Consider the following 25368-nt stretch of genomic DNA (forward strand, 5'->3'; position numbering starts at 1 on the left):
CTGACTTACCTTGGAAGAAATAAATTCTTTTAGGGTATACAAAAGATCAGTATTTGTTGCAAAGTCTACACTGTAGCAGTCTTCAATCCAAGCCTGCAGGATGTAGAAACTGCGGTTACATATTTTGGTAAGTGATGTGGAAGGATCCAGGCTTGCACTGGTGAGAAGAAAAAGGCACTTATTTCACCAAAATTGATATCCAATTCCAATTTAAAAATAAATGTTGAAAAAACCAGAAGTATTACTTGGTATTGACTGTACTATCTTAAATTCTTATGTTTCATGTCTCTAGAATCCATGGCTATGTGGAAACAAAGCTGTGGTTGTACTTACAACCTATCACTGAACAACCAGCAAAAGTAAGACTCAGATTCAGAAGAAAAAAGAAGTAAGCACATTGTCAAATACATCACTTGCTCTAGTTTCACTCTCACTTGTCAAGAGAGTCTTACAAAAACAAACATCAAAATTCAATTTAATTAAGTAGTTCTTTTCAGAAACAGCTATTTGCCATTGGGGGGAAAAGTCAACTGTGCTTCTATAATATTTTTCACAGGAAATTACTGTACCTGGATAAAGTGCTGCTGATTCTATCAAGAAGAAACTGCAAAAATTCTTCTTGTGTGCAGAAATAGCGAAATGTGTAGAGAAACTGCTGTACATAACCTTCTAAAAATGCATTTCTGTAAAGCACAAGAAAAACTTCAGACAAGCAAGAACACAATTTCTTCTTGCATTAGAGTACAGCAACAGCAAAATAATCCTCAAAATATCAAGAATTAAAAGGGATTTTAAATTCTCAAGCTCTACATAAAACTTTGATTCCTTTTTGTTTTATTTTCACACATCAAATATTGTGCTTGCCAACACTGAAAACATAATTTGTTTTAAAAAAAGTTTCTCTACTTGCAATTTTGTGAAGAACCACTCTGCCATTTCTATTATTATCAAAAGTTAAATTCTAAACAGAATGGAAGAACATATTTAATTTTTGTTTTTCTATCATCTCACTTTATGTTGTTTTAAAAGATTTTTATTATAACAGCAGCATAGAAAGTAGATACTTCAAGCAAGAAAATATTTCCTGTACCTCTAATTAGAGCAGTAGTTGCTTTAACAACAGAATATACTTATACACACATTAAAATGAGTGTGGTTTATTTTTTTATACACACACACACACACTCAAGGTCTTAACACAGGTTTATTGTCACATCTCCCTGCTGGCTTATGGCTAACTATGAAAATTTGGGCTTGATGACTATGGAAGCTCTGATTCCAAAACAATTTGTTCACTTTGTGCAAAATATTGACTACCAGGAAAAGCAGCACTTAGGATAAGTAACTGGGTCTCAGAGTCAGGATGAGCTGGGAGCAGTAGCTGGGAGGAAGTTGCTTCCTCTACAGTGGCACAAGTCTGATGGAGTCTCTCAGGCAGTTTCCATCCTTCATACTATTATGGCTCAGGTACCTTAAAACAACACTGCCCTCACCCTAGCTGAAGGTTAAAGGACATCATTGTCCCCATTTAAGCCCTGAGATAAGCCTGCATCTGGATCAGTCCCAAGAACTGGGGCAATAATCTTTAAAACAGAACCTATATGTTTTCACATCCAGACCCTATTAATAAGAATTATCAAATTTTATGTCCTGAAGAATTGTTATACTGCTGGCAGTAACATAAAGCCTTGATTCCATGGCAACTATCGGACCAAAACCTCAAATAAGTAAAGGATAAAAAAGTTTAAAGTTATTAGGTTTTGATTTAGTATCAAATGCTTCAAGTTTTAATCAAATCCAAACTTAGCAGTTTGGCTTATTTCTTATCAGACTGTCTTTTGCCATTTCCATGCCCATTTCTGTATATAAGTGTTCATAGAAATAACATTAAACTTGATACCAAAGAGAAGTATTTATGCAACGTTGAGTAACTAGGATTTATCACGGAGACTATTTTTTCCTGAATTAGCAACTATGCCTCAACCCACTCCCAATTAAGGATGTGCAGAATATACTATACCTAGAATATAAATAAGCCATTAACCCAAGTGGTGTACCAGCCTGCAGAACTCTTATTCCATTTTGATTACTACATTGGTGTTTCTCTGTGTTATAGTAAAGAAGCAATGACGGCTCATCCGTAGGTGCCATATCCACGGTGTCAGCTCTCCCATTGTGAATGACTGTAGGCAGCACACAGGATTCCACACCCCACTGCTCTACATACATAATCTGCTTAAAGATGCAAAGCCGTGAAAAAATAAAACATAGGAAAATAAAGAGGAAAATCCACACAAAATGCAGTCAACTCAATTTAAAGCCAAATTGCATCCATACAACTGCTTTTTGCCTTTTTAAACAATACTGGTAGCAATTACCTTTATTTTAATAATTCTTTTAGATCCTACTTAATTTGGCACTTTGACACAAAACTTTTCACTTTTCATATACTGACTTGAGCAGCCAACTACACTGATGCAGTAATGAAATGACAAATGAAAGGGCCATGAAGATGATCGGGGGCTGGAGCACCTCCCCTATGAGGACAGGCTGAGAAGGTTGGGGTTGTTCAGCCTGGAGAAGAGAAGGCTCCGGGGAGACCTTATAGGAGCCTTCCAGTACATAAAGGGGGCCTACAGCAAAGAAGGGGAGGGACTCTTTAACAGGGGCTGTAGTGATAGGATGAGGGGAAACGGTTTTAAACTGAAAGAGGATAGATTTAGATTAGATATTAGGAAAAATTTCTTTACTGTAAGGGTGGTGAGGCACTGGAACAGGTTGCCCAGCGAGGTTGTGGATGCCCCATTTGTGGAAGTGTTCAAGGCCAGGTAGGATGGGGCTTTGAGCAACCTGGTCTAGTGGAAGGTGTCCCTGTCCATGGCAGGGGGTTTAGAACTAGATGATCTTTAAGGTGCCTTCCAACCCAAACCATTCTATGATTCTATTCTATGAAACACAAGCAAAATAAAGTCTGACTTGCCTGCATGTATTTTTTCACCAGTTCAAGAAACTGCACTTTTGATTTCATCTCCTGTAGCTGTCCTCTCAATTTGGGCAACATAGATTTAGTTTCAGGACCTTTACGTTTAAAACAGACAGCATAAGAACATCAGTGATTCTGATTTACAGAAAAAAAATCCTTAAAAGTATTATGCATCCATTTCATTACTGGCAAGTTACTGTAATATTACCTTTGCTTCTTCTTTCTTTCTGCAATAATTTCTGGTAAAACTTTATGGTCTTTCTGTAATTTTTTGTCTCCATCATTAGCAATTGTTCTAGTTCCTATTTAGAGAGAAAAAGGATTCTGATCAGAATGGTAAATGCAAGGTTCTAGTAGGAAACTGAAGTTTTAGAAGATAATTATTTTGTATAAAAAAAGAATATCCAAACAGACAAGAGTACGATATTAACCACGAAAAAATACCTTTCGCACCTGTGCTTACAAGCCAAGTTACAGCAGGCATCACCTGTCCCCAGAAAAGCATTAGTTATGCCCAGTTCTACAACTTAAGAACTGGAGCTGGTATGTGTATGATGAGACCACATTGAAGTTTTTCTGAATCTGTTTATATAAAAGTGCCTTTAGTTATAATTGCACTTATCCGGTTGTTTTCAAGAGTGTTTTTAAAAGTTACACTCAGGAGTCATCCAGAATTGGAAGTGATGGGTTCTGAAATCAATGCAGACCCCAGAAATGCTCTGTTAAGCAGCTGACCTGTATTTGCAGCAAGAACTGAATGTTTGACTGAAAGCAATGGTTTCCAAACAAGTATAATTAAATTAAATTATACAACCAGGTCAGAAGGCAGACAGGAGAGCTGCTCTATAAATAAAGGACATATCAGTTTTGAAGTTCAGCTTAACATATTTTATATTTATGCATTTTACATAATTGAAAAAATAAACTAAATTTCTACAGGATTATATAACTTAAGCAAAGGATAGAAATGAAAGTATATTGGCTTCTCACAATGATATCAACTTTAATGTAAACATTTATAATTGTTTGCATATCAAAGGTTTCATTATTTTACCAACCAATGAAAATGGGCCATCCACTTTGGGTTCAGCTTCTGATTTATTATGAAACAACAAACACGATGTGTGTTGTGCTTTATAAAAGTGGTGGCTTTTGCACTTGGGTCCTAAGCTAACTACCAGTGACCCAGTTACATGAAACAGCATTTTAAATGGAGTAAGTTCACTGAATGCAGCAGACAGAACTCCCACAAGCAGAATGATCAGAAAACACATAGCTCAGAGCTAACATATCAAACAACAGATTGGTAAATAGGTTAGCTTTAATGGGATGGACTTACTAGAAATTAATTTGAGTTTGAGAAAAACCTGTCACTGTTTTTCAGAAAAGCTCAAAAGGTTTAACAACACAGTTCATTAGCAGCAAGAGTCACAAGAGCCCTGTGGATTTTTAAAAGATTTACCGCTACATAGGCATCACATAGAGTACAGTGAAAGCATAGAAAAGCTATTGTCCAGATTCTGAACTGGAAACTGCTTGCTTTTACTTAAAGGTTTGTTTTTGTTTTATCAATTAAAGTGAAACCAACTTGAGTAAGAGACTACGAACAAAGAAAGGGAATCAGAGAGAGTGGCCATTTTTTGACTTTTGGAATCTGATGGACAGAAATGGTTTGTCCCCTAAATAACTTCAGGTGAGTAGCAATGAAGTCAGTAGCAAATTCCCAGTCTATGCCACAACATCTTCCATTTTAGGTAGGTCTATAATATAAATGTTTCTGATGAAGCTATACATTCAATTGTTCTACTCCCTCTGAAGTACATTTAATTTGTCAGGACACTTTTCTGTAGAACAACCCTTAGTCTAGGGAACAAAGTAATGATAGAGTGACTTGCTTATTTGGGAAAATTGCAAATTCCAATCTGTCCTTGAAGCATAAGTTTTTCACATGCTGAAGGATGGTTCCACCACAGGATGTAGAATATTGGCAGAAGGGAAAGGAGAAAAGGAACAGGAAAGGGGAAACTGTGGCCAGAATATGCAAAACCTTTGCTAGAAACGTCCTAGTCACAGCTTGGGTGCAGTCAAGTTTGGTGGAGATTCCTACAAGTAGCTTATAAGATCTGGGGATAACTGAAACCTAGTGCAGGCAAAGAGGAAAAGGGCAAAGGCTAAGGGTGATGGCTTGGGGCTGCAAGAGAACTGAAACCAGTTTATCAGACTACAGAAAAAAACTCTTCTAATTGTGAGGGCAGACTTGGACATCCCCCTGGAGAAATGGCAGCCCTGGTAGCTGCCTTCCCTTCTTGCTCTGCTGCAAGGACTTGGTTTGGTTTGCCTGGATGCACTCTGTATGAGGGTGCAAAATCCTGGATTAGAGGTGATGTGAGGCAGGAGACATATACTTGCTTACCTAAGGACTAACTTTTCTAAATGCTTTTCTTTGCTGACCTTAAGAATGGCAATGAACTATCTGATAAGCACCTACGCAGTGCAGCATTAATTATTTTTATGACATTTGAAAGTGTCACCTTGATCCATAAATATTTCACATTCCTTCTAAACATAAGAGTACATATTACCATTTTTTTGAATCCTAATAGCTTGATTAATCCTATTGTTAATATTGTTCATCATGTAACAAATGTTTTACTTTTTGCATCTTATTAAATCACAACCTATCTAAGGTGCAGACAATATCCAACAGGTTCCAGTAGAAGAATAGAAAAGTTAATTATTTTTATGGCAAAATATTTAATTCTGTCATAAATATAATTACGTGTTCTGGTAGTCAGAGTTTTGCACTACCTGCATGTTCTCAAACCTACTTACAGGTATACAAAAATAAAAAAACTAAATAAATTTAATTGCATTTAGTTTTAGAAGGTGAATAAAGAAATATTTGAACCATATGAATATTTTCATTGGAGAGATAAGTGTATTAATGGGATGTATGTCTCCAAAACTGTAATTTGTTGTGTGGTTAGACTCTCATTCAGTACTCTGTTCCAGTTGCAGACTAGACTTGAGCTGAGTAAGCAGACCGATCCCTATGAAAAGGTAGTGCCATTAAGTCAGGACAAATGTAGTCAAGCTCAAATGTCCAACTATCTTTAAACATTCACTCTTTGAAATAGCAACTCCTAAACACTGCCTTAACACTCTTTACTGCAAAGCTGTAGAATCAGCTCTACTTTATTGCTGACTTTTAAAAAAATCTGTCAGAGACCTGGGGCAAAAAGTGGGTTGATATAATCCTTGCCAGACAATAACTAGACTACAGTTAATCAAGGAACTGGTTTCTGAAATAAAACTAGTTAACAGATGATTTAAACAAGGAAGGATAGGGTAGAGACAAACAGCTCTACCTTGCAAGAGAGGCAGAACTTTCCTCCAGCGACTCAAACCACCTTCCTGCTCAAAACAGCCACTTACAAGCCTTCCTTTGGCCTTTGTAGTCCTCCTGCACTGGATACGGGATATGCATTTTCTCCACTAGATTTTATAGTGAGAAGTTGGCAACTAGAATAATTAACTTTTTTAAGCTTCTACTTTGGTAGAAAACTCATGTTAATTTTCACACTGAGACTATTTTATTTTCTCAGCATTTTGGTTCAGACAGTGCAGCATTCCCTTGAAATCTGCACAGCTCTTATTTATTGTTTACACATTAACGGTGTTAACAGTTCGTAAATGCCAATAATTAACGACCACATTTATTTTCTAAGTAACATGTACTCCAAGTATAACATGTATAAACATTCATATTACCAAATAAAATTAGCTGAAAACACTTTGCTGTACAAATACAGCTGTTGGCTACATCCAAGTACAACAATACACAAAGACTTACAAATGTTAAAACCTACCCCTACCAATCCATATTGTTCAAAATGAGATATGAACTGGTCTTTGTCAGCTGCTGGTATGGAGATTAAAATCATGATATACAGTTTCACAGTTGATTTGTACTGTTTGGTTTGATGAAGAAGGCAGCAGAGAGACAGCAGAAAGAAGCTGGGTAGAGCTGCTTATCACCTACATGTTGATAACTGATTGTCTTACAGCTAAGAATCATCGTCTCCTGACTGCTGCAATAGCAGAAAAATAAATTTCAGATTCATATTTTTTCCTGTCTTTTTTATATATATATAAAAATAATAAAAAAATATAAATATATATATATTTATATTGACCAGTTAAAACTTGTAACGGCTAATAGGGTATTTCAGAAATTGTCATGACTGATGGAGTTTGAAAAACAGTAGGATTTTAGGAAGGTTTTCGTTGCTCAGGTTAAATGTTCAAGATTGCTGCAATTAGAGCATCATGGTTCTGTAAGTTTTTATTTAAATACATTTGGAAGAAGCTGTGTTTCACAAAGTCATTGTTGTATTAATGCCAGCATAAAGATTAACGTTGTTGATGCTATGGTAGTGAAAGAAATAAAAATAGTCATAAGAACAAAAAGTAACTGATAGTTTGAAGTATCCTCTGTTGAATTTGTAGTAACAAGACACTTAAAAAGCATTTTAATAAAAAAATATGAAAGAACATTTAATACAATGTAACTAAAAATATTTTAAATATTATATACCCAAATATTCTAGTATAACAAGACTTTTTTATATCAACAGTACAACAGAGAATATACATATCTGCACATACATGCTTTTTTGTGAAGATTAACTTTTCTTTTGCAATGCATTCAAAACATTTCTATGCTGTACAAGAGTATTTAATCTTCCATTCTTCATCTTCTCTGAAGAAAATGGAATATAAACTGAATTTGACTTCATGATTGAAGATGACAGTTTATAACTGTATTCCTTGTAACTTGGACACAGAGGAATCTCACAAATTAGGAAGGCTATTTATGTAAGTTACCAAGCTTCTATTGTCTGCAAATAATTATTTTATTCTAGTTTGTCCACCTGGCCTCATATGCAGTCCAGATCACATATGTTATTTCTGCATTACTGAGACAGATGATTAGAGTCTCGTTTTTGTCCAGCCATTAAGTTTTCACACTAGTTTTAGATAACACAAGGAAGATTAGCTAACTTATCCTCAGAGTAGTATGCATCTTTCAGCTATTGGAATGTACGTTCTCTTGCTCTCCAAATAAATTCTTTACTAATTGCTAAACTGAACAAATGGCACTTTGTATCGATAGTAATCTTCCTCCAGTGGAATGTACTGGGCATGAACACAATATAATTTTCTACACTGATACCTCATAACTATTTTCCCCCCAGCCTCCTGTGTGGTTGTTGGGTTAGCCAAGTTCTTATGCATTAATGCATATAGTAGCAAAGTATAATAGCATGCATTAATTTCATAAGCAAATTCCAAAGCAGACTGTTAGCGCCATAAATCTTGCTTCATTTTTGTTGTATGCCTGTTAAATAGGGAAAACAATTGCCAAGAACTCAGAAGATAATTAATCCTTTTGAATCAAACTAAATTGCTGAGTAGTTTGTAAAATCTCAAAGTAAAAAAGACTGCCTGCTGAAACAGAAAAAAAAAAAAAAATCTATTTAGATGCTTAGGAAAACTCTTTACTCGTGAAAATCTGTTTTTCAGTCAAGAATCACTCCTTCAAGTAAGAGAGATTATGCAAGCCCATTTTCCTCTGGCTAGCATGTTTACACAGGATTAAACAGCCCTATAGGATTAGAAATAGGAATTTTTGTGTAGATGTAAATTTTTGAGAGTGACAGTCCTGAAAACTTTTTTCTTTTATTTTTATTTATTCATTTTTACACAAACCAATAGTAGGTCAAGTTTCTTGTGCTATTTTCTGCTATAGACTTATACCTGAACATTAAGGAGCAAAAAAAAAAAAAAGTAGAACATCCTCAGTGATTCAGGCTTTAACTTGCTTAATAACAGAAAAATAGTTAGTTACCTTTTTTTACTGAAAACTGAAGTGAGGTCATAGTGCTTCAAAAAAAATGGACGTAAATAGATCCACTGGGATTTAAACTGGCTATCTGAAAACAAGTCTAGATCGTGTTCTCAGCTGTTCAGTTCTACTTTGCCAAGCTCACTTAAAAAATAAAGCAAAAAATTCAACTAACTGGTTCCATGGTAAGGAAATGCACAAGAGCAGTGCAACACTTGCTTCATCTTTATTAAAGATGTATCTGGCAGAAATAATAAGGATACACAAACTAGACAACTAACCTTTCTCAGGGACACAAAAATATTCCAGATGTCCCTATAGTGATAGGTCTTCCAGTATTAATAACTCATTTACATAAATTTTTCCTTTACATAGCTCCAACTATATATTTCTGCAGTTTCATATATTATCCTTGCTCTGTGGCTTTGGACTTGAAATATTTACAAAAATAATTGTAAAGCTTGTTATAGACAGATGCACAAATGTAAAAATTAAGTGAATGTGATCAATATGATCTTTAAGGGAATGGAAGACCTTGCTAATCTAAAACAACCCACCTCCCTACCCATGTTCCTCCACGCCCCCCAAATTGCTTAAAAGGCACAAGGCTCCATTCATTATGATGATTAGCCATCTCCAAGGGAAGATGTAAGCAAATAACTGCCATTCTGCTGGCAAAGAGTGAGAAGCTGTCAGGAAATTCACCATGACCAAGGAAAAGGGCTCAGAGCATGTGACAGGGAGGACTTCTTGAGAGCCTGCGCTACACACCAGTGCTAGTCATTCTTAGCTCTTTTCTATAATATTACCACTATGGGGGTGGTGCATATGGCAGACAGTACTTTTCCAGTCAACTTCAGGAAGAGAAGATGTGTTGTAGGTCAGTGATTATCAATTTCATGTCAGTGCTCTTTATTTTGGAATACTACCCTTACCCTGGTTTATTAATAAGACATCAAAAATCTTGAGGATTTTAAAACTTAAGAGTCAGTATTTAAAAGAAGAAAGGGGATTTCAACTCACTATAACAACAAATATTATAATACTTTTAACCAGCAAGTAAAGAGGTATCTTAATGATTTTAAATCAATGTACTCACCACTTTTTTAGCATCTATATTTTGTGACTCACTTGATTTCTGCTTTCCAAGATTTTTCATGTAACTATGAACTTCTGAATTAAAACATTCAGCTCCATAAAATGCACTGCTCCAACCAGGACTACAGCCATGAAAGTCAGGTAGATTGGGAGACACAAGGTAGCTGTTTCCAGCTATCTTTATCATGGTCTCTTCTGGCTCTGTATTTTCTTCTGCAAAGCCTGGACGAATACAACAGCCGTTGCTTTGTAAAAACTGTCGCTCTTTCTCTATGGGGATAGTATTCTGCAGTCTCAATTCTTTTTTGATATTATTTGAAGGTGACTCATCAAAATCCATTTCAGCTACCGATGTATTTATCATAGGCTCAGCCTTCACATCAAAGGTTGCTTCCCCTTCTCCTGAAGATGGTGTAGGACAGGGGGAGAAATAATGGTCATGTGCTGCGATACATACTTTGTTGAACTTAAACACCACATACAAAACACAGTTATGAGACTACCTATGTGTTCTAACAGTTGTGTTACATGCTTATTTTGGCTCTGTGCTTTCTTTTTCTCAACTACATGTTGTAAAATGATAAAGGTTAAACACATTTCAGAACTATTAAGCAATAGTTAAGCAATACATTTCTGAAAATTACAAAATATTTTCTGTGCATATACAACAAGCATTTAAACAAAGCATACTATAGAAGCTTTAAAACAAAAGTTAGATATGTGAGACCTGTGCATGCATTAGTAAAAAGCTTAGCTCTTGAGTTTTCTTCTATCCGTAAGTCTTGAAGCTTTTATTCCATACATAGAGGGCAAGAATACTTGATAGAGCCAAAAGGGACATAGATGTTAAAACTTCTACTCCTACAAGACTCACTCCCTTGAGCTATGATGGAACTTCTTTGCAGTTGTAACAGCTACTACCAACCTTAAGGGACTGAGGCGACAGTCAAAGCTTGGTATGATGCTGACAGGAGCTTTTACACCTGCCAGAAGTCTCCCTTTTCACTTGAGCAACCCTCCAGGACTTATATATGCCACCTTGGAGTCAAATGGACCTAAATTACTGGTGCAAAGAAATCATATACTCCATGGGAAAGTCTGGCTCTACATTTGCAATCTTTCTGAGCCAAAATGGAAAACTGTAACATAGAATGACAGCAGCCAATTGCAAACTTACAAATTTATGTTAACAATGTAGGGGTATAAGCCATTCTGTAAAGAAGTTTAACTTTGCCCAAAACAGAGAAGTAACCAAGTTTAAGTGCTGAAACTTGGCAGAACTATCTTGGAAAAAAAATATGAAATACTGATACAACAGCAACCAAATACAAGCTGTCCATGAATACACCAAGCCTAGAAAGGGTAATGGTTGTTACCAGTCCCAGCTCAGTTTTGAGTTCAGTTACTGAAAGATGGAATATTTTATAAACCTTCAATCACAAAGTATGCCAGGAAAAAAGCAAAACCTACACTGAAGAAGTACAAATAAACAAGCACTAATATAACCTTAATGACTGCCCTGAAATGGTGTCCTGTAACAAAGTTTGTGATCAAAGGGCAAAACTATCTTGATTAACAAATCACTTGACCCACTGTTCATTTTGCTATCTATCTTTAAAAAGGCACTTCAGTGGATAGAATAGGGCAGTGGAAGAATTCCTAGGAGAGACATAAAGACTATTCTATTTTACCTGTTTGCAAAAACCCTTTTGATGAACAGTTAAAAACATCCATTTAAATCCAAAAGCCATTCAGTTGCTAGATTTCTGTACAATTCCCTTCCCCGGAATTTGTAAATAATTTTATTGACAATACAATTTTTTAATACATTTTTTTTTTTACTGCCTAGTTTTGTTTTAATTCTGATAAGTGAACAAAGAAGGACCAGATTTGTTGCACAGTAATCCTTCAACCAATTCTCAACTTCATCAGTAATGCCTAAGCGGTCATAAGCATTTTCTAAAGCTCTCCTCTCTGCCTAACTAAGCTTGCTATATTGTGGGGAACTGACTTAGTATGACTGTCCCCCTTCCCTCTCCCTCCCTTAAAGCATGCCACTAGGACATGCACTGGATGAATACAAGAAAACCATATGTAGCAGTTAGGATTTTGGGAGTTTTTCAACAGACACATCTGTGTATATAAAAGTAAGTAAAAGTAAATGAAACAGGCATCCCACTTAACGACATTTGGTCATATGTAAGCTTCCTTCCCTCCTATGTAAGCTTGGGGACAACAGGTCCCCAAGGCATTGATAATGTCCAGATTCACTGATAATGTTCATAAGTGCTAAGATGAGTGTTTTACTGAAGACACACTCAAAATGCTAATCTCTCAAAACTTGTGTCATTGGTAGATTGCTAGCACACAAAAAGATCTAGAAACATGAAGTTCCTTCTCACCCTCTGTCTGATCACTGCTTGCCAAAAACCTATTGGATTTCTTCAGGTCTTGGAATAGATTGCCACACTTTGAATCATCTGCCTCAGTTATGCTGAAAATACAAGATTAGGAAAATTTAATGTTTCATATACTTTTATAGTTATATCAGTAAAATGAGATCTTACAAATGACTCTACCATGTATGTGAAGGGCTTCATACCTCCTGAAGTTTGCATGTTCAGCTTCAGTTGTTATTTTACAAGGAAAAAAATGTTCAAACATACATTAAAGCACACTGAGTAAGATACAGGGATTTTTCTTTATAGCATTTGGCAAAATTCCAACAGAAGTATCAGAACACATACAAACAGAAGGCATAACTCCAGGCATAACTCAGACTGCAAATTACTGTAATGGGTTTTTCACTCAGGATTCAACCTCTGGATAACAGTCTGACTCTAGAGTCATCCCTAACAAAAATAATCATAATTTTAAGTCAAAGAAGTTAACAATTAAAACCTGCTATATTCTTTGTCTAAAGAATGTTAAGTAAGCAGTGCCTCAGAGATATTCTGAAGCAGTTCTTGTATGTGATCTAAAAGCTAGACCTGTATTTTAGTACTGGATAATAAATGATGATTTCCTTTTCGCTCCTGCTTTAAACAACTTTACTTTGTGACAATAGTTCATATAGAGGATGACCTCTTCGTATATGTCAGTAATTCAGCTGCAAAAGCTCAAGTTTCTCCTACTATAACATTCAGTTCTGGGGAATTAAGAGCCTAACCTCCAACCAATTTTCAGTGGCTCCTTACAAATCCCAACCCAAATGTGAAATAGGCCAACACGCCAGGGCCTGATATCTGGAGGTCGTAGTCTAATCTCTCTGAAAGCTACTGTAGAGATTATACATCTTTTAACACTGAAGTTTTCCTAGATCGTATCCTACCAAGTTTTGTCAAAACTTCCAATTTGTAGTTCCAGACCATGACAGACAAACCACCCATATATAACTTCCATATATAAATGGATATAATGTTTACAATAGCCTTCAGTAAGTAGCTTTTATAAGTATGCTATATTTGGTGGCTGCAATAAAACAAGAATTTTTTTTATTATTTTTCAGGTAGATATGTCATTGAAGACGAAATAGTAAAAATGAGAAATTAAGCAAGCTGGTGTTTTCTCACTTAACAGACTACTTGCAAAAGACGGCCAGGAGGAACACTGAGTCAAACTAAACCAGTTAAGTAAAACGTTTCTAGCAAAGCTAAATTAATGTCCTTGTTCTTAGGTGTGAGTAGAACAGAAGGATGTATAAAGAACTAAACTCAAATGGAATAAGCAAAATGAACAGTAAGAACAATATATTTCACTTCCGGTTAAACAGCCTCTTTCTAACAAGACTATGAAGCTCTCCATCAATGGTTGAAAGCAGTATTGATCAGGTTGAATTAGGTTTCCATTATTTAGCTATTCTAAGGTAGCTTAATAGAAAACATTTTCTGCTAAGCCGTTAGGCACTGTTTGCTGAAGAAAGCCATGAAGTATCTAATAGACTGGGAAGTCAATGGTTGGCAGAAAACAAGTAAGGATACCTGAAGAGAAGCAGCATATCCTTTCCTGCTTCCAGGAATTAGGATGAAAAGCATTAAATTGAACTATAACAAGGAAAAAGTTGAAAAACACCTACCACAAATGTGAAGGTCTTTCTCCATTTACTACCTGATAGAGATTCTCCAGTAATTTTTCATCCCAATAGAGGTCACAAAACTTCTCACAAATTGTATCAGAGAACATACCAAACTTAATTTCCTTTAAGTTTAAAATGAAGTTACCTTGTTTAAAAAAAGAAGAAACAAGCAAAAAAAAAAAAAGAGAAAAAAAGACATTAACAATATTCTTACATATGAATGATAATAATATACAGAAGAAAATCTACATACCCATATCAAAAACTTCAACTCCATTCTCTAGATAGCCATCAAATGCAAACTCCTCTTGTATAAGACGAACCACTTCCTGTAGTAAAGTGTCACTTGTTCTGTTCTGCTGGGGCAGGACTTCAACATCAAAGAGATGAGAATTGTCTTGATTCACTGAGGTACATGGTGTGTGTTCTTTTTCAGTGAAAATACTGCCTACACTGGTAGTACACTCAATTTCTTGGCAGTTGGTTTGAACAACTGGGTTAATTTTATCAAACTTGTTCTGTGTATTAACAGTCTCGCGGTTTTCCACTTTGCAAAGGGAGGCATTATTTTCTGTTTGTATGCTCGTTTTATAAGTTGCAAAAGTACTTGAAAGTAGCACTGGCAAACTATGATAGCAATCATAAGCAATTCTTGAACGAAGAGGTTTATTTGGTATTTGCTCTGATACAGCTAAATGTACAGGTACAAATGTCAAAACTCTTTTCTCTGAGTCCTGTTTAAGAATGATGTTATTTATATGAAGAAAATTAGGAGATGCAGGACAAGCTACGGAGCTGGAAGGAACTTCAGATAAAATGTTCCTTCCCTGTAGAGTATGTGAGAAATGAGATGGCGATGGTAACGTAACTATAGAAGTAGATGCATTGCCTGACTTTTGCTCTTCTGAAGATATCTGGGCTGAGTGGCCTGGAACTTGTAAATCACACTCAGGTATTTGAGGTGCAGTTTCAACAATGTCTGTGTCCTCAGTACCATAGCTTTTAGAGTGTTCTATATATCCTGATTTGTTGTAGTCCATGTGTTTTTCTTTTCCTGTCTCTTTCTTGAATTGTTCAGAAACCGGTGTGTGAACCTCTCTGAAAAGGAACAAAGAATTTTTTTGAGAACAATTCCAGCAGATTTAACAATGAAGTCTCAAGTTTAACTTATTCTGCTTTAGGATATACTAACTTTGTTATATTTGCATTTTGTTGCAGAATAATAGGCTTAAAGTGAGTTGCAGGAGAGGTGAATGCAACAGGTAATGTAGCTTTCTCACAATTTAGAGAAATCTGGCATGGTACCGGTCCTTTAACTGCTACAAGTTTACTTTCACTGGTAATGGGCACAAATCCTAAAAACAAAAACACAGTTAGAAAGATGAACAGTAAGTAAAATATAAATTCAAGGTAAATAACAATCAATCTAGATAGAAAAAAAAGAACTGCATACCTGACCAACTAAATCTTGCAAGGAGAACTGATCTAGAGAATACTAAAACAAAGTAAACATATCAGAGTCTGACTGCTTACCTAGACTTGACTCTGAAGGGACTACTTCATGTCTTTCATTTTTAAACTCAAAAGCAACATGATCTTGAGATGAGATTACTTCTTCCTCAACAGCCTAACAATGAAAATTGAAGTCCAAACTGAATTTATTAGCATTTTCTTTTTTTAAATTCTGCTCAGCACATTACTTCAAAAAAACCCAACCCCCATATAAACCTAGAATCTTGCAAAGCAACAACCTAGTCATGGCAAGGTGGAGAATTAAAACAAATGACATAGAAAACTCTAAGGACTGGTAGAACTGTTTAGAAATCTTAATAGCCCTCTGTTTCAAATCAGAACTTTCAGGTAATCAAAGTTTTGAACAAAGTCAGTTCCATGGACTGACTGAACACTGTGTGCATTATATACATATATTTGAAACATAAACAGAACACAACAATTACATATTAATGTCTCCTGTTCTGATAAGAGGGGTGGTAAATGAGAGATTATGAAATTAAGTCACTGGTTGTTCACTCATACAGATTGTGGTGTCAGGGAGCAAAATCTGTGGAGTGACCACTCCAACTGCAAGAACTAGAAAAAAGTTAATACTTAAAGATTACTTGAAAATAAATTAAAAAAAACAAAACAAAACAAACCCCCACAAATCTAACTATGCTTGCAGGGGACAAAATCTTACTGGAATACAATTTACAGAATTAATTGAAAAAATGTAGAGAATTAAAAAAGGTGGCACTCTTACCTTAAAGACAGATTTATTCAACAATGCCAAAATTTTTTTGCTGTTTATACCTCGTTCAAGTAAATAATGATTGCATGTCTTAAAAAAAAAAAAAATTCATAATTTTCAGTCAGTAAATAAGTTTTCAATCAAGTGAGGTATTCCTGGACAAGGACAAAGTCAAGATAGTCAATTATAAGTAATCTAAATTTAGGAAGTCTTATGAACATATTCTGAGTACCTTATTGACAATTTCAATATAAATTAAAAACACACCCCTCTGTGTCCCTAGGGAGGTAACTTTAAAAACAAACCCCAAAGTGACTGCTTATGATTTAATTAGGTATCAGTCTATTACCAAAAATAAATTAATATTTTGATATTCAAATCACTAAAATGAAGCTTTAGACACAACTATATTTCACATAAAATTGCTTAAACCTAGTAACCTTAATTGCATCAGCTAGAGAAGGTCTTTCTTCAGGGTTTTTTCTTGCCATATCCAGAAGAAGTGTTTTTAATTTTCTTGGCAATGCTAGTTTGTGACTCGATGGAACACTGTATTTTGCAGCCATCCACAGAACTGCTGCAACACCATAAACGCAGACCTATTGATATAATGTAAGAGACAGGAAAGAGGTAAACAGACAAAAAAACCCCTTCCACTTCAAAACCAATTCCAGCAAATTATAAAAAAATTCCCCTCATTCCCTGAAAAAAAAAGAAAAAAGAAAAAAAAAAAAAGAAAAAGACTAGAGCTTCCAAAGTACAGATCACATTTGGCTTCTGAAGATGCTGATGAAAATCCCAGCCCGTTTCAAAAACTAGCTGTTATGCATGCAGGGCCAATAATAGTAGCTAATTTTCTACTGTTGGAGCAACAGACATAATTTGTCTTATCTTTTGTCTAGGAAAATTATTCAGGAAAAAAAGTGGGTTTAGAACCATTTTGAAGAATTCCTTTCTTATGTAAAAACTTAGATTGCTGAAAGCAATGGTAGAGCTCTACCATAAAACCTGGCCAGCCACAATTTACTTAAAAAAGGTGATGATAATTCAGCAAGTAAATGGCATAAAGTAATTACAAGCTAGCCAGTACAAATCATATTTTACAGAAAAGATTACACCTATCAGGAGAATGAGGTACTGTATATTTATTTTAGCAATTATTGTGCTACCTGCAGCTAGACCAACTGAAGTTGCCATGATGAGGGACCTTGAAAAGCACTTGATCTTCACAAGCTTTCTTGCTTTATTTGAAGAATTACAGTTTTCAGACTGAGCCAGATTTAGTCTACTTAATGCTTAGTTTACACATGTTAGCATGTACAACAAATGCAATTTTGACAAAGTTAAAGCACTGTGTTTCTTTACATTGCCTCTGAAAGATATTAAAAAGGCTCAAGGGACAGAAACCTAAGCACAGTACTAAATAACATGGTCTTCTAAAACAGTGTTTTCTAGCACTCTTGAGCAAAGTGAACAGCAATGAACACAACATAACAAGGAAGTTCACTGTAAAGAAAATAACCTGTGAACCATTTGAACCGTTGAACAAAAGCTAACAGGTAGAAAAATATTTGAAATAGGAGAAAGCAGCTCCAAGAAAACAAACAAAAAAATTTTCTTCCCCTTAGGCTCAGAATTCCAAGAGTCAATGTAATGGGATCTCAATTTTAACCTAAATTTATTTATTTAGGAAAAACTTGCCATCCAATCCAGCATATCCTTCAAAAAACTTCCTTTTCCTGAGGTAGCACAGTTATGACTGCCACTACAGAGTCTTGATTCCCATACCATAATTCTAACTAAATGTTCATAACAACCAGAAAGGTATACAAATATCAGGAAAAAGCCAAAAAAACAGGTCAGCTTATTCTATATATAATGCTGTAGAAAAACAAGGAAAAAAGGTTACTTCAAATTTTCTAAGGAAAAAGAATAAAGTATAAAGACTTTAGGATTATTAACTTCTACCGTCTGGTGAAACTGCTGTATTATATTTCAGGGTTAGTTTAAGCTTCTGAAGCCTTTGAAAAACCTGCATGTTGGATCAAGGCAGTTTAAGAAGAAAAAGCAACTTTAAAGAAGATGATATATAAACATTTTCTAGTTACAGATAATTTTGCAGAAAGTCAAACTCTGTCTTTAATAGATTTTTAATGAAGTTTTTTTTTTTTCTCATTCATGACTACTATGTCTAATTTTAAAGAACTCGTGGGGCACAAGGTACATATTAGCTAACCTCTTTTCTTGTTACATAATAGAAGCATACCATAACTTCTGCTTTCCTAACTCTTAAGACTACTGTGGGTACAGTTTGCAATTCAGATGCAGTTGCAGTGGAGACAAATACTCACCTGATATTTATTAACATTTTTATCATCTTTGGTCTGAGAGCTCCTTACAGCTTATATCCATAGCAAAAAGCTCTAGGAAAACTGTATTGGTAAGAGATATAATTCATAACGTTCCCATAGTAAAAATACTCTGTTAGTGATATTTTTATCCAATCTTCCAAATGAAATTAATGTTTGGGCTTTAGCCTAGGCAGTCTAAAATACTGATCTTAGTGTGACCTCCAGAATGTGAAAACATGACTTGAAACTCTGTCCTACTGCTAAAAACCTGAAAATAATTAAGCCTCAGGGAAAACTATTGAATAATAGATTTTTGGCAGTTACTCCAACAATTTTGGAAGGCAAAATTATTTTTTCAGAAGCAAATAGTTTTATGGGAGATTAGTATATAAAAAACCCCACAGATAACCAAGAAATATTGGGAGAAATGAGAAATATTATTAGAATCTGAGAAGAGTTTAGCTTGCTTCTTCAAACAGCAGAGGGATACTACTGTCCTTTGATAAAATACATAGCAACCTAAATAATCTAGCACATTACCTTCTCAGTATCCGCATCCTCTTCTTCAATTTCAGGAGCTAAATAAAATATATCACAAGATTCTAAATGAGAAAAGAAACCAGAAACAAAAGGTAAGACATTTGCTACCTTCTCCACTCCTCCTCAAAAGAAATAAAAGCAGAGCATGCAATATATTAGTTTACCTTCAGCTTTTGGAGCAGCAAAGAGGATACTTCCATGGCAGTCAATCAGCACAGAGTCCAAACATAAGACCACTGCAAAACAAGCCACAAAATGGTAAGGCATAATAAATATCTGTTTTTGTAACTATTTGACACTAATAAAAAGAAATTAAATAATTTAAAAAATAATTTGCAATGTCAGCAATTACCCTATGATAAACGATGCTTTAAATAACACTAATGCTAGAACAGACACCACCCAGTAAAGAGACAGTAGATGCATGATCACCCAAAGCAATTCCTGCAGAACGAAGACAAGAAAGTAAAACAAAATGGGATCACAATAAATAAAAGGGCTTAGAATACTGGAAGTTTATTCTCTTTATACCCAGCATTGAAAAGGAAGGCCAAGAAAGGAACAAAACAAAAAAAGAAATACAACAGCTAGATGTACTCTAGTCTTCTCACAAGGTACCAATAAGATAGTCAATTTATCTTAAGCATTTAATCTCTCCTCTCTTCCCTCCTCCAACCCCACCAAAATATAGGGTCATTATCTGGAGACAGCTGAGACATATGTGGCGAGATCCAGAAATCCTCTAGGTGGGATAGGATATGGACTCCAGTTTTGCACAAATAGTTATAATCACACACACTCTCCCACTGAAGTGTTATGTAGATTGGTGTTTGCAAGGCCCTGAAATTTTCCATAGTTAGGAAAGAAACGACTGACTTCTAAAACTATTTTAAATGATCTGAGGTTTTCAGGAACTTAACATTAAGGTCATGACATCATATTATATAAATTCAGTGATGAATTTATGAACCTGTGGTAAGACTGTGTCTATCTGTTTGATATCTTCAAAGCAAACTGTAATTTTACGTGTTTCAATATAATAAGCCAGTTGGCTAGCAATGTAGTCCTGCCTTTGTAGACTACCATCAAATACGGTGTTTTCTTATTAAAAAAGAGAGTACTAGGAGAACAGATTCTACATTAAATTAAGAGGTTAAAACATTAAATTTATAAATTATTAAATAAAATATTAAGGATGTCTAAGAGTAAAACAAATATTAATTTATTATTAAATAATAAATTGAAGAGGTCAATTGAAGAGGTGTAAGAGAGAAAAATAAAGAAAAAAAGGAAATCATACTTTTGCTTTTGTAGTTACCTGTACAAAACACATCTAAAGCCATTAAATTGTTCACTATGTTCAATGTAAATAAAGACTTGTCTACTACCTTCAATAATATTTAAGCTGGACTTGAACTACATGTCTTGAAAAGCAAAGCTTTCCCAAACAGGAACCTTTACTAGTTATTTCTGCAGAGGCAGCTCCCCTGAGAACTCTTCATGCTCACTATCTTTGCTTCTGAAGAGTTAACGCCTCTGGCCCTGAATCTGCAACACAGTTCCCGCAAAACAGATCTCAATGAGTTCAGTACAACAGAGAATTATCACCTGGGTTCTCTAAAGGCAACATGTAAGCAACATCCTCTGATAAGAGGAGAGGAAATAAGTAAAGTCTCAATGGAGGGTACAAACAGCTTTTGTAGCAGGACTGAATTAAAAAAATACATGAAGATGCTAGCTTTGGGGTATGTTTTCTTACCCAGATAATTCCTGCTTAGGATAACAAAAAAATGTAATCAAGGAAGGATTTGGAGGAAAAGGCTGTGTAAGTGAATAAATAATAAATAATCCACCTTGTTCCACATTTCAGATATGTAACTGTGACTCATCAGCTACCAATCTTACTCTACCAGTGTTAAGACAAAGGGTATTTTATCAAACACTTTATATGGTATCAGCTTCACCTTTAGTAAGTTCATATTACTCAAAAGGAATGCTGAGGGAACTTTATGTGTGTGTGTGGGGGGGGCACTGTAGTAGTAACACCGCTGTAAGTCATTCCACAGTGCACAATTACTCTTGGAACAGGCAGAGGATCCTGTGGCAGAAATATTCTAAATTTGAAAACAATATTCAACCTGAAGGTAGCTTTATTTGTCAAATATGGAATTTTAGGTAAGGTGCCTTCCATTTAGCAATTTGTATCATTATGTTCACTTTTACAGGCTACTTTAGGTTCAGATCACAACTCAGCCTTTAGTATTTTGAAGACTTATGCATTCTGAGTGCATGTAAGTGTGATAACAGAGGCTGGCTAGGCATATTAAATTAGAGTCTGATCCATTATGTGCAGTTATTTGAAACCTTCACAAACATTAGGAACATGCTATGAGGCTGAAATAATCCTTCTGTTGCAAGGTATATCAAATACTTAGTTTAAGTGTAACATTGCTTAAAGTGCTCAGAAATCTCCATTTATGGCCAGTTTCCTTTTTAGCAGTTTTGTATCATGAAAGATAAAATAACTGAAGCTGAAAACCAAAGAGATGCAGTAAGTTTTCTGCACCTCACTATCCCATTGTTTATATTCAGTTACAGACTTCAAACTCATCCCTGTCAAAACCCTCAAAAGCAGGCTTTTTAAACCAAGAAAAAGAAAAGGCAGGGGTGGGTGAGTGGGGGGTGGGAACCTCTGCTCTGTTTATCAGAACTGCTACAGATTTATTATTAGTATAAGCTAAACCAACATTCACAATGCCTATGGAAATTTAGGATGGTCTTCTCCCAAGTCACATACAACATATTCCAATTCTGTCAAAAGACTGTTCCCTGTTCCTCTCTCATAAGTTGACTTCTGACAATTCTTCTATAAACTGAAGCATAGGGAACATGGAAGGAGTAATGTCATGACAAGACCCTGGGTGCTTTAAACTGACAAAGCCCTGTATTGTCAAAAATACATCAAGAATCATTTGTCACAAAGAAATCCAGGCAAGAGAGGAAGTTTTATGTTTACATATATATAAAACTTATTTCTTACTGCTTTCAAGATACAAGTTCCGAAAGCTTTTCTTAAAAGTCACAGTACAGTTTCTCCATGCTCAAAATGTCTAAACACAAAATTTGTTTCACTGCTTGAAGTCAAAGATTTGTTTCCCCTGCAAAAGCCATCAAAACTCAGAATAAAAAGAAAAGAAGACATTCTTCTATATATGCAAGAAAACTCCAAATTGAATAAAAATTCTAAGCCACAGTTTAAGAGAGTGATGTTAGAAATATTGCGTATTATTTTTTCTGTACACAAAATGAACGTTGAGATGTTTTGCATCAATAGAATAAACACTAATACAGTGAACATAAATAGCTAAGCAAATATTTTAAGATAATTAAGACTATACCTGGATAATCAATGCAAGTCTGCAGAGTACATAAACACTCGTGACATAATGCCCAGAGTTCATAGTCTTTCAGAGGTTTACCATACCAGGACAACAGGATTTTTAGAGAGATCCACTGAAAAAAAAGAGTGAGGATGCAAAAAGTTATTAAAAATTATCACAAACCAAAAATGTTTACTGATGCAATGAAAAAGTAAATCCTAACATACAATGCACTCACCTAAAAAGCATTAAGAAAAGGTATTTATTGCACTTGCCAGTAATGAACTAGTAATACTTTTTACTGAAAAAGCATTGCACAGTTAACTAGCTGTATAGATGAACCAGTAGTTTCTTAATTGCATAACAAAAGTGTAATTCAAGTGAGATTTCAGCAAGAATAGAAGTGTTTCAGGAAAAGTAAGCTGTTTGGAAGCTATTTCTCATCATACTAAGGAGAAACTCTTTTAGAATGTCAAAGATGACACATAATTATGGGGACATCACCTAGGCTTAAAAACAGAAAAATCCAAATGATCACCACCACAAAAAAATCCCATATTCAAATCCTGATTTACCCTGACTGGTGCATTACAAGTCTTACCTTCAAGATTTCATCATCATTTCTTGTTCTTCTGTGAAAGGCGTTAACAATATTGACAGAATTAATGACAGGTTTATTTGAAGTTCAAGCACGTTGTTCTGTGTTTAATCGCTGGCTGCTCAATTTGTAGTAACCTCCTTTGTTTTTCTGGCTTTCAATTTAGATTTTGATACCTGGCATAATACCTTAATGTGACAAAGATACTCCTCCATGGAAACTTACTGTTCTTCAGAGAAGCCATAGTTTACATTTTGCAATTGATTTTTTTTTTTTTTTTTTTATGAATATACAAACTTGACATTGATAGTACTGCACAGACACCTTCCTGGATCAAGCTGCGCTAACAGAAGAGCTTATAACTACTAGTGGCTCTTGATATCAGCTGGACTTCATGATCTCCATTCATCTACCAAAGGAACAGTAAAAAATTCACTGTAGGCAGAAACCTCTGGTTTAGAGCAGACCCGTCCAACTATTTTAGAAAACAGCACAGCATATTTTTTGTTGCATATGCAGCCCTAAGATAGTAAACTACCTCTAAACGTCAACTTTAGGCTATGCTGGGGAAAAGAACTACCAGAAGCAATTCAGGTTTAACTCTGAAAAAAACCTGGAGCACAAGAGACAGAAACAAAAATTAAAATCCTGAACTGGTCTGTTTTTACAGGTACCTTTATATCCCAATCAATGTCTGTAAAATCTAAATAGACTAAGGGTTTCTCTCACACACAATGCTAGTACATCATTACATCTGACAAATCAGTCTCTGCACTCTCATTTACTGCGGTCCATTTTTCATGACCCTGACTATGAAACACCCTTCAGTGAGGCACTATTTGGATTTTATCATAAAATATGCAATTAAGACTACTGGATTAACTTTCATCAAGATCAACAAGCAGAAATAGCTTCCCTGTGATCTATGGGGAGGAGAAAAAGAACCTCATTAATTTCTGTAGCTGAAACTTTGCTGATAATTTAATTTTTACTGGAAGACTTTCTCAAGGAATGTAATACTTTGAGCTTATATTGTTTAAATATTCCTTGAAGGTGAACCAGATAAACCATAAATTTTTAGAAAGATGTACTGGCAAACATACCTTTTGATCTACTTAAAATGTTTTGTATTCTGTCTAACTCCAACACACATAAAAATGTGGTGCTTTTGTTCTCCCATCCTCCATTGTGGCACATTGCAAAAATTAGTAACTTCAGCATAGACAGATTTGAAGCCAGGTAATAAGGTTAAGCTTCATTCTCAAATTTTGCTATCACCGGCATCCTGGAGTGCAAAATTATTTCATCAATGTGTTCCTTCATTATATCTAGAAAAGTAAGCTCCAACTGTCTGATAAAAAGACATAAATTAAACACCAGGAAGGAAGAGGACAGATAGTAAAAACAAAATAATTAGTCTACAGAACATTCAAGATAGAACTTCATGCTGTTGATTGATTACTATCCCTGATCAGTGCTGCGTTCCCCCCTCCATAGCATCCTGATTCTCATGTGCCTCAAATGTCTTTGCTCACAGACACTTTACAATGAAAGAAGCAGCCAAATACTTCAAAGTCACCCTGCACAGCCGAAACGAGTGGAGAGAAATCAAAAGATAAATTCCATAGAATGACTAGAACATTAAGAAGGTTTTGGGATTTGGGAATATTTTTGTAGTAAGTACACACCGCTGCCACATGTTTCTCCGTAAGAGAATCCCTCCTCTTGAAGTTTATGTCCCTAGAGGCTCTAAAAGCTGCAATGGAGAAAGACGGGCTTCCTCTATTGCATATACAAATCACCTTTCACTTCAGGAGAAGGTGATGAATGGCTAGCAAGGGGAAGAAGAATCTCTTGCTAAACTGGAGACTGAAGTTAGTTGTATAGCAGAAAGCTGAAAAGTATTTCTCATCACTTCTGGGATATCCAAGCTCTCTAGAGGAAGAAAGAAATGACAGAAAGAAACTTAAGCACAGCAGGAAAGTAGGAATAAACCCTAAGAGCAGCAGCAAAAGTTTATGATAAGAAAGAAGAAAGTGTCAATGATAGATAACAAAATAGAGGATGAAAAGGCACCAGAAATAAATTCTGTTTCAGAAGAAACAAGGATGTAGGAAAAGCAAATCTCAGCAGAAGTGAGAATCACTGCCATCCGCAGGATGGCCAAATTAACCTGAGTCAGGAAAA

At 35.2% G+C, this 25368-nt stretch overlaps 1 protein-coding gene across 2 annotated transcripts in view; it reads right to left on the bottom strand.

Moving 5' to 3' along the window:
* Positions 1–25368, bottom strand: part of KNDC1 (kinase non-catalytic C-lobe domain containing 1) — an 80774-nt gene that overhangs the window by 20245 nt on the left and 35161 nt on the right. For both annotated transcript variants that reach the window (XR_012650138.1, XM_075026135.1), the window contains exons 7-22: positions 22602–22716; positions 19368–19439; positions 19204–19265; positions 16753–16911; positions 16325–16402; positions 15598–15691; positions 15257–15419; positions 14318–15162; positions 14065–14209; positions 12392–12483; positions 9991–10391; positions 3192–3285; positions 2981–3078; positions 2021–2232; positions 570–683; positions 10–157 (exon numbers count right to left, since the gene is read on the bottom strand). Coding sequence is in view for 1 of the 2 variants with exons in the window: in XM_075026135.1 (XP_074882236.1) it covers positions 10–157; positions 570–683; positions 2021–2232; positions 2981–3078; positions 3192–3285; positions 9991–10391; positions 12392–12483; positions 14065–14209; positions 14318–15162; positions 15257–15419; positions 15598–15691; positions 16325–16402; positions 16753–16911; positions 19204–19265; positions 19368–19439; positions 22602–22716 (2892 nt within the window). In the remaining variant the exon portion in view is untranslated. The remainder of the gene's footprint in view (positions 1–9; positions 158–569; positions 684–2020; positions 2233–2980; positions 3079–3191; positions 3286–9990; positions 10392–12391; positions 12484–14064; positions 14210–14317; positions 15163–15256; positions 15420–15597; positions 15692–16324; positions 16403–16752; positions 16912–19203; positions 19266–19367; positions 19440–22601; positions 22717–25368) is intronic.

The sequence above is a fragment of the Buteo buteo genome, chromosome 4 (genome assembly GCF_964188355.1).
Source record: "Buteo buteo chromosome 4, bButBut1.hap1.1, whole genome shotgun sequence".
NCBI classification, from domain to species: Eukaryota; Metazoa; Chordata; class Aves; order Accipitriformes; family Accipitridae; genus Buteo; species Buteo buteo.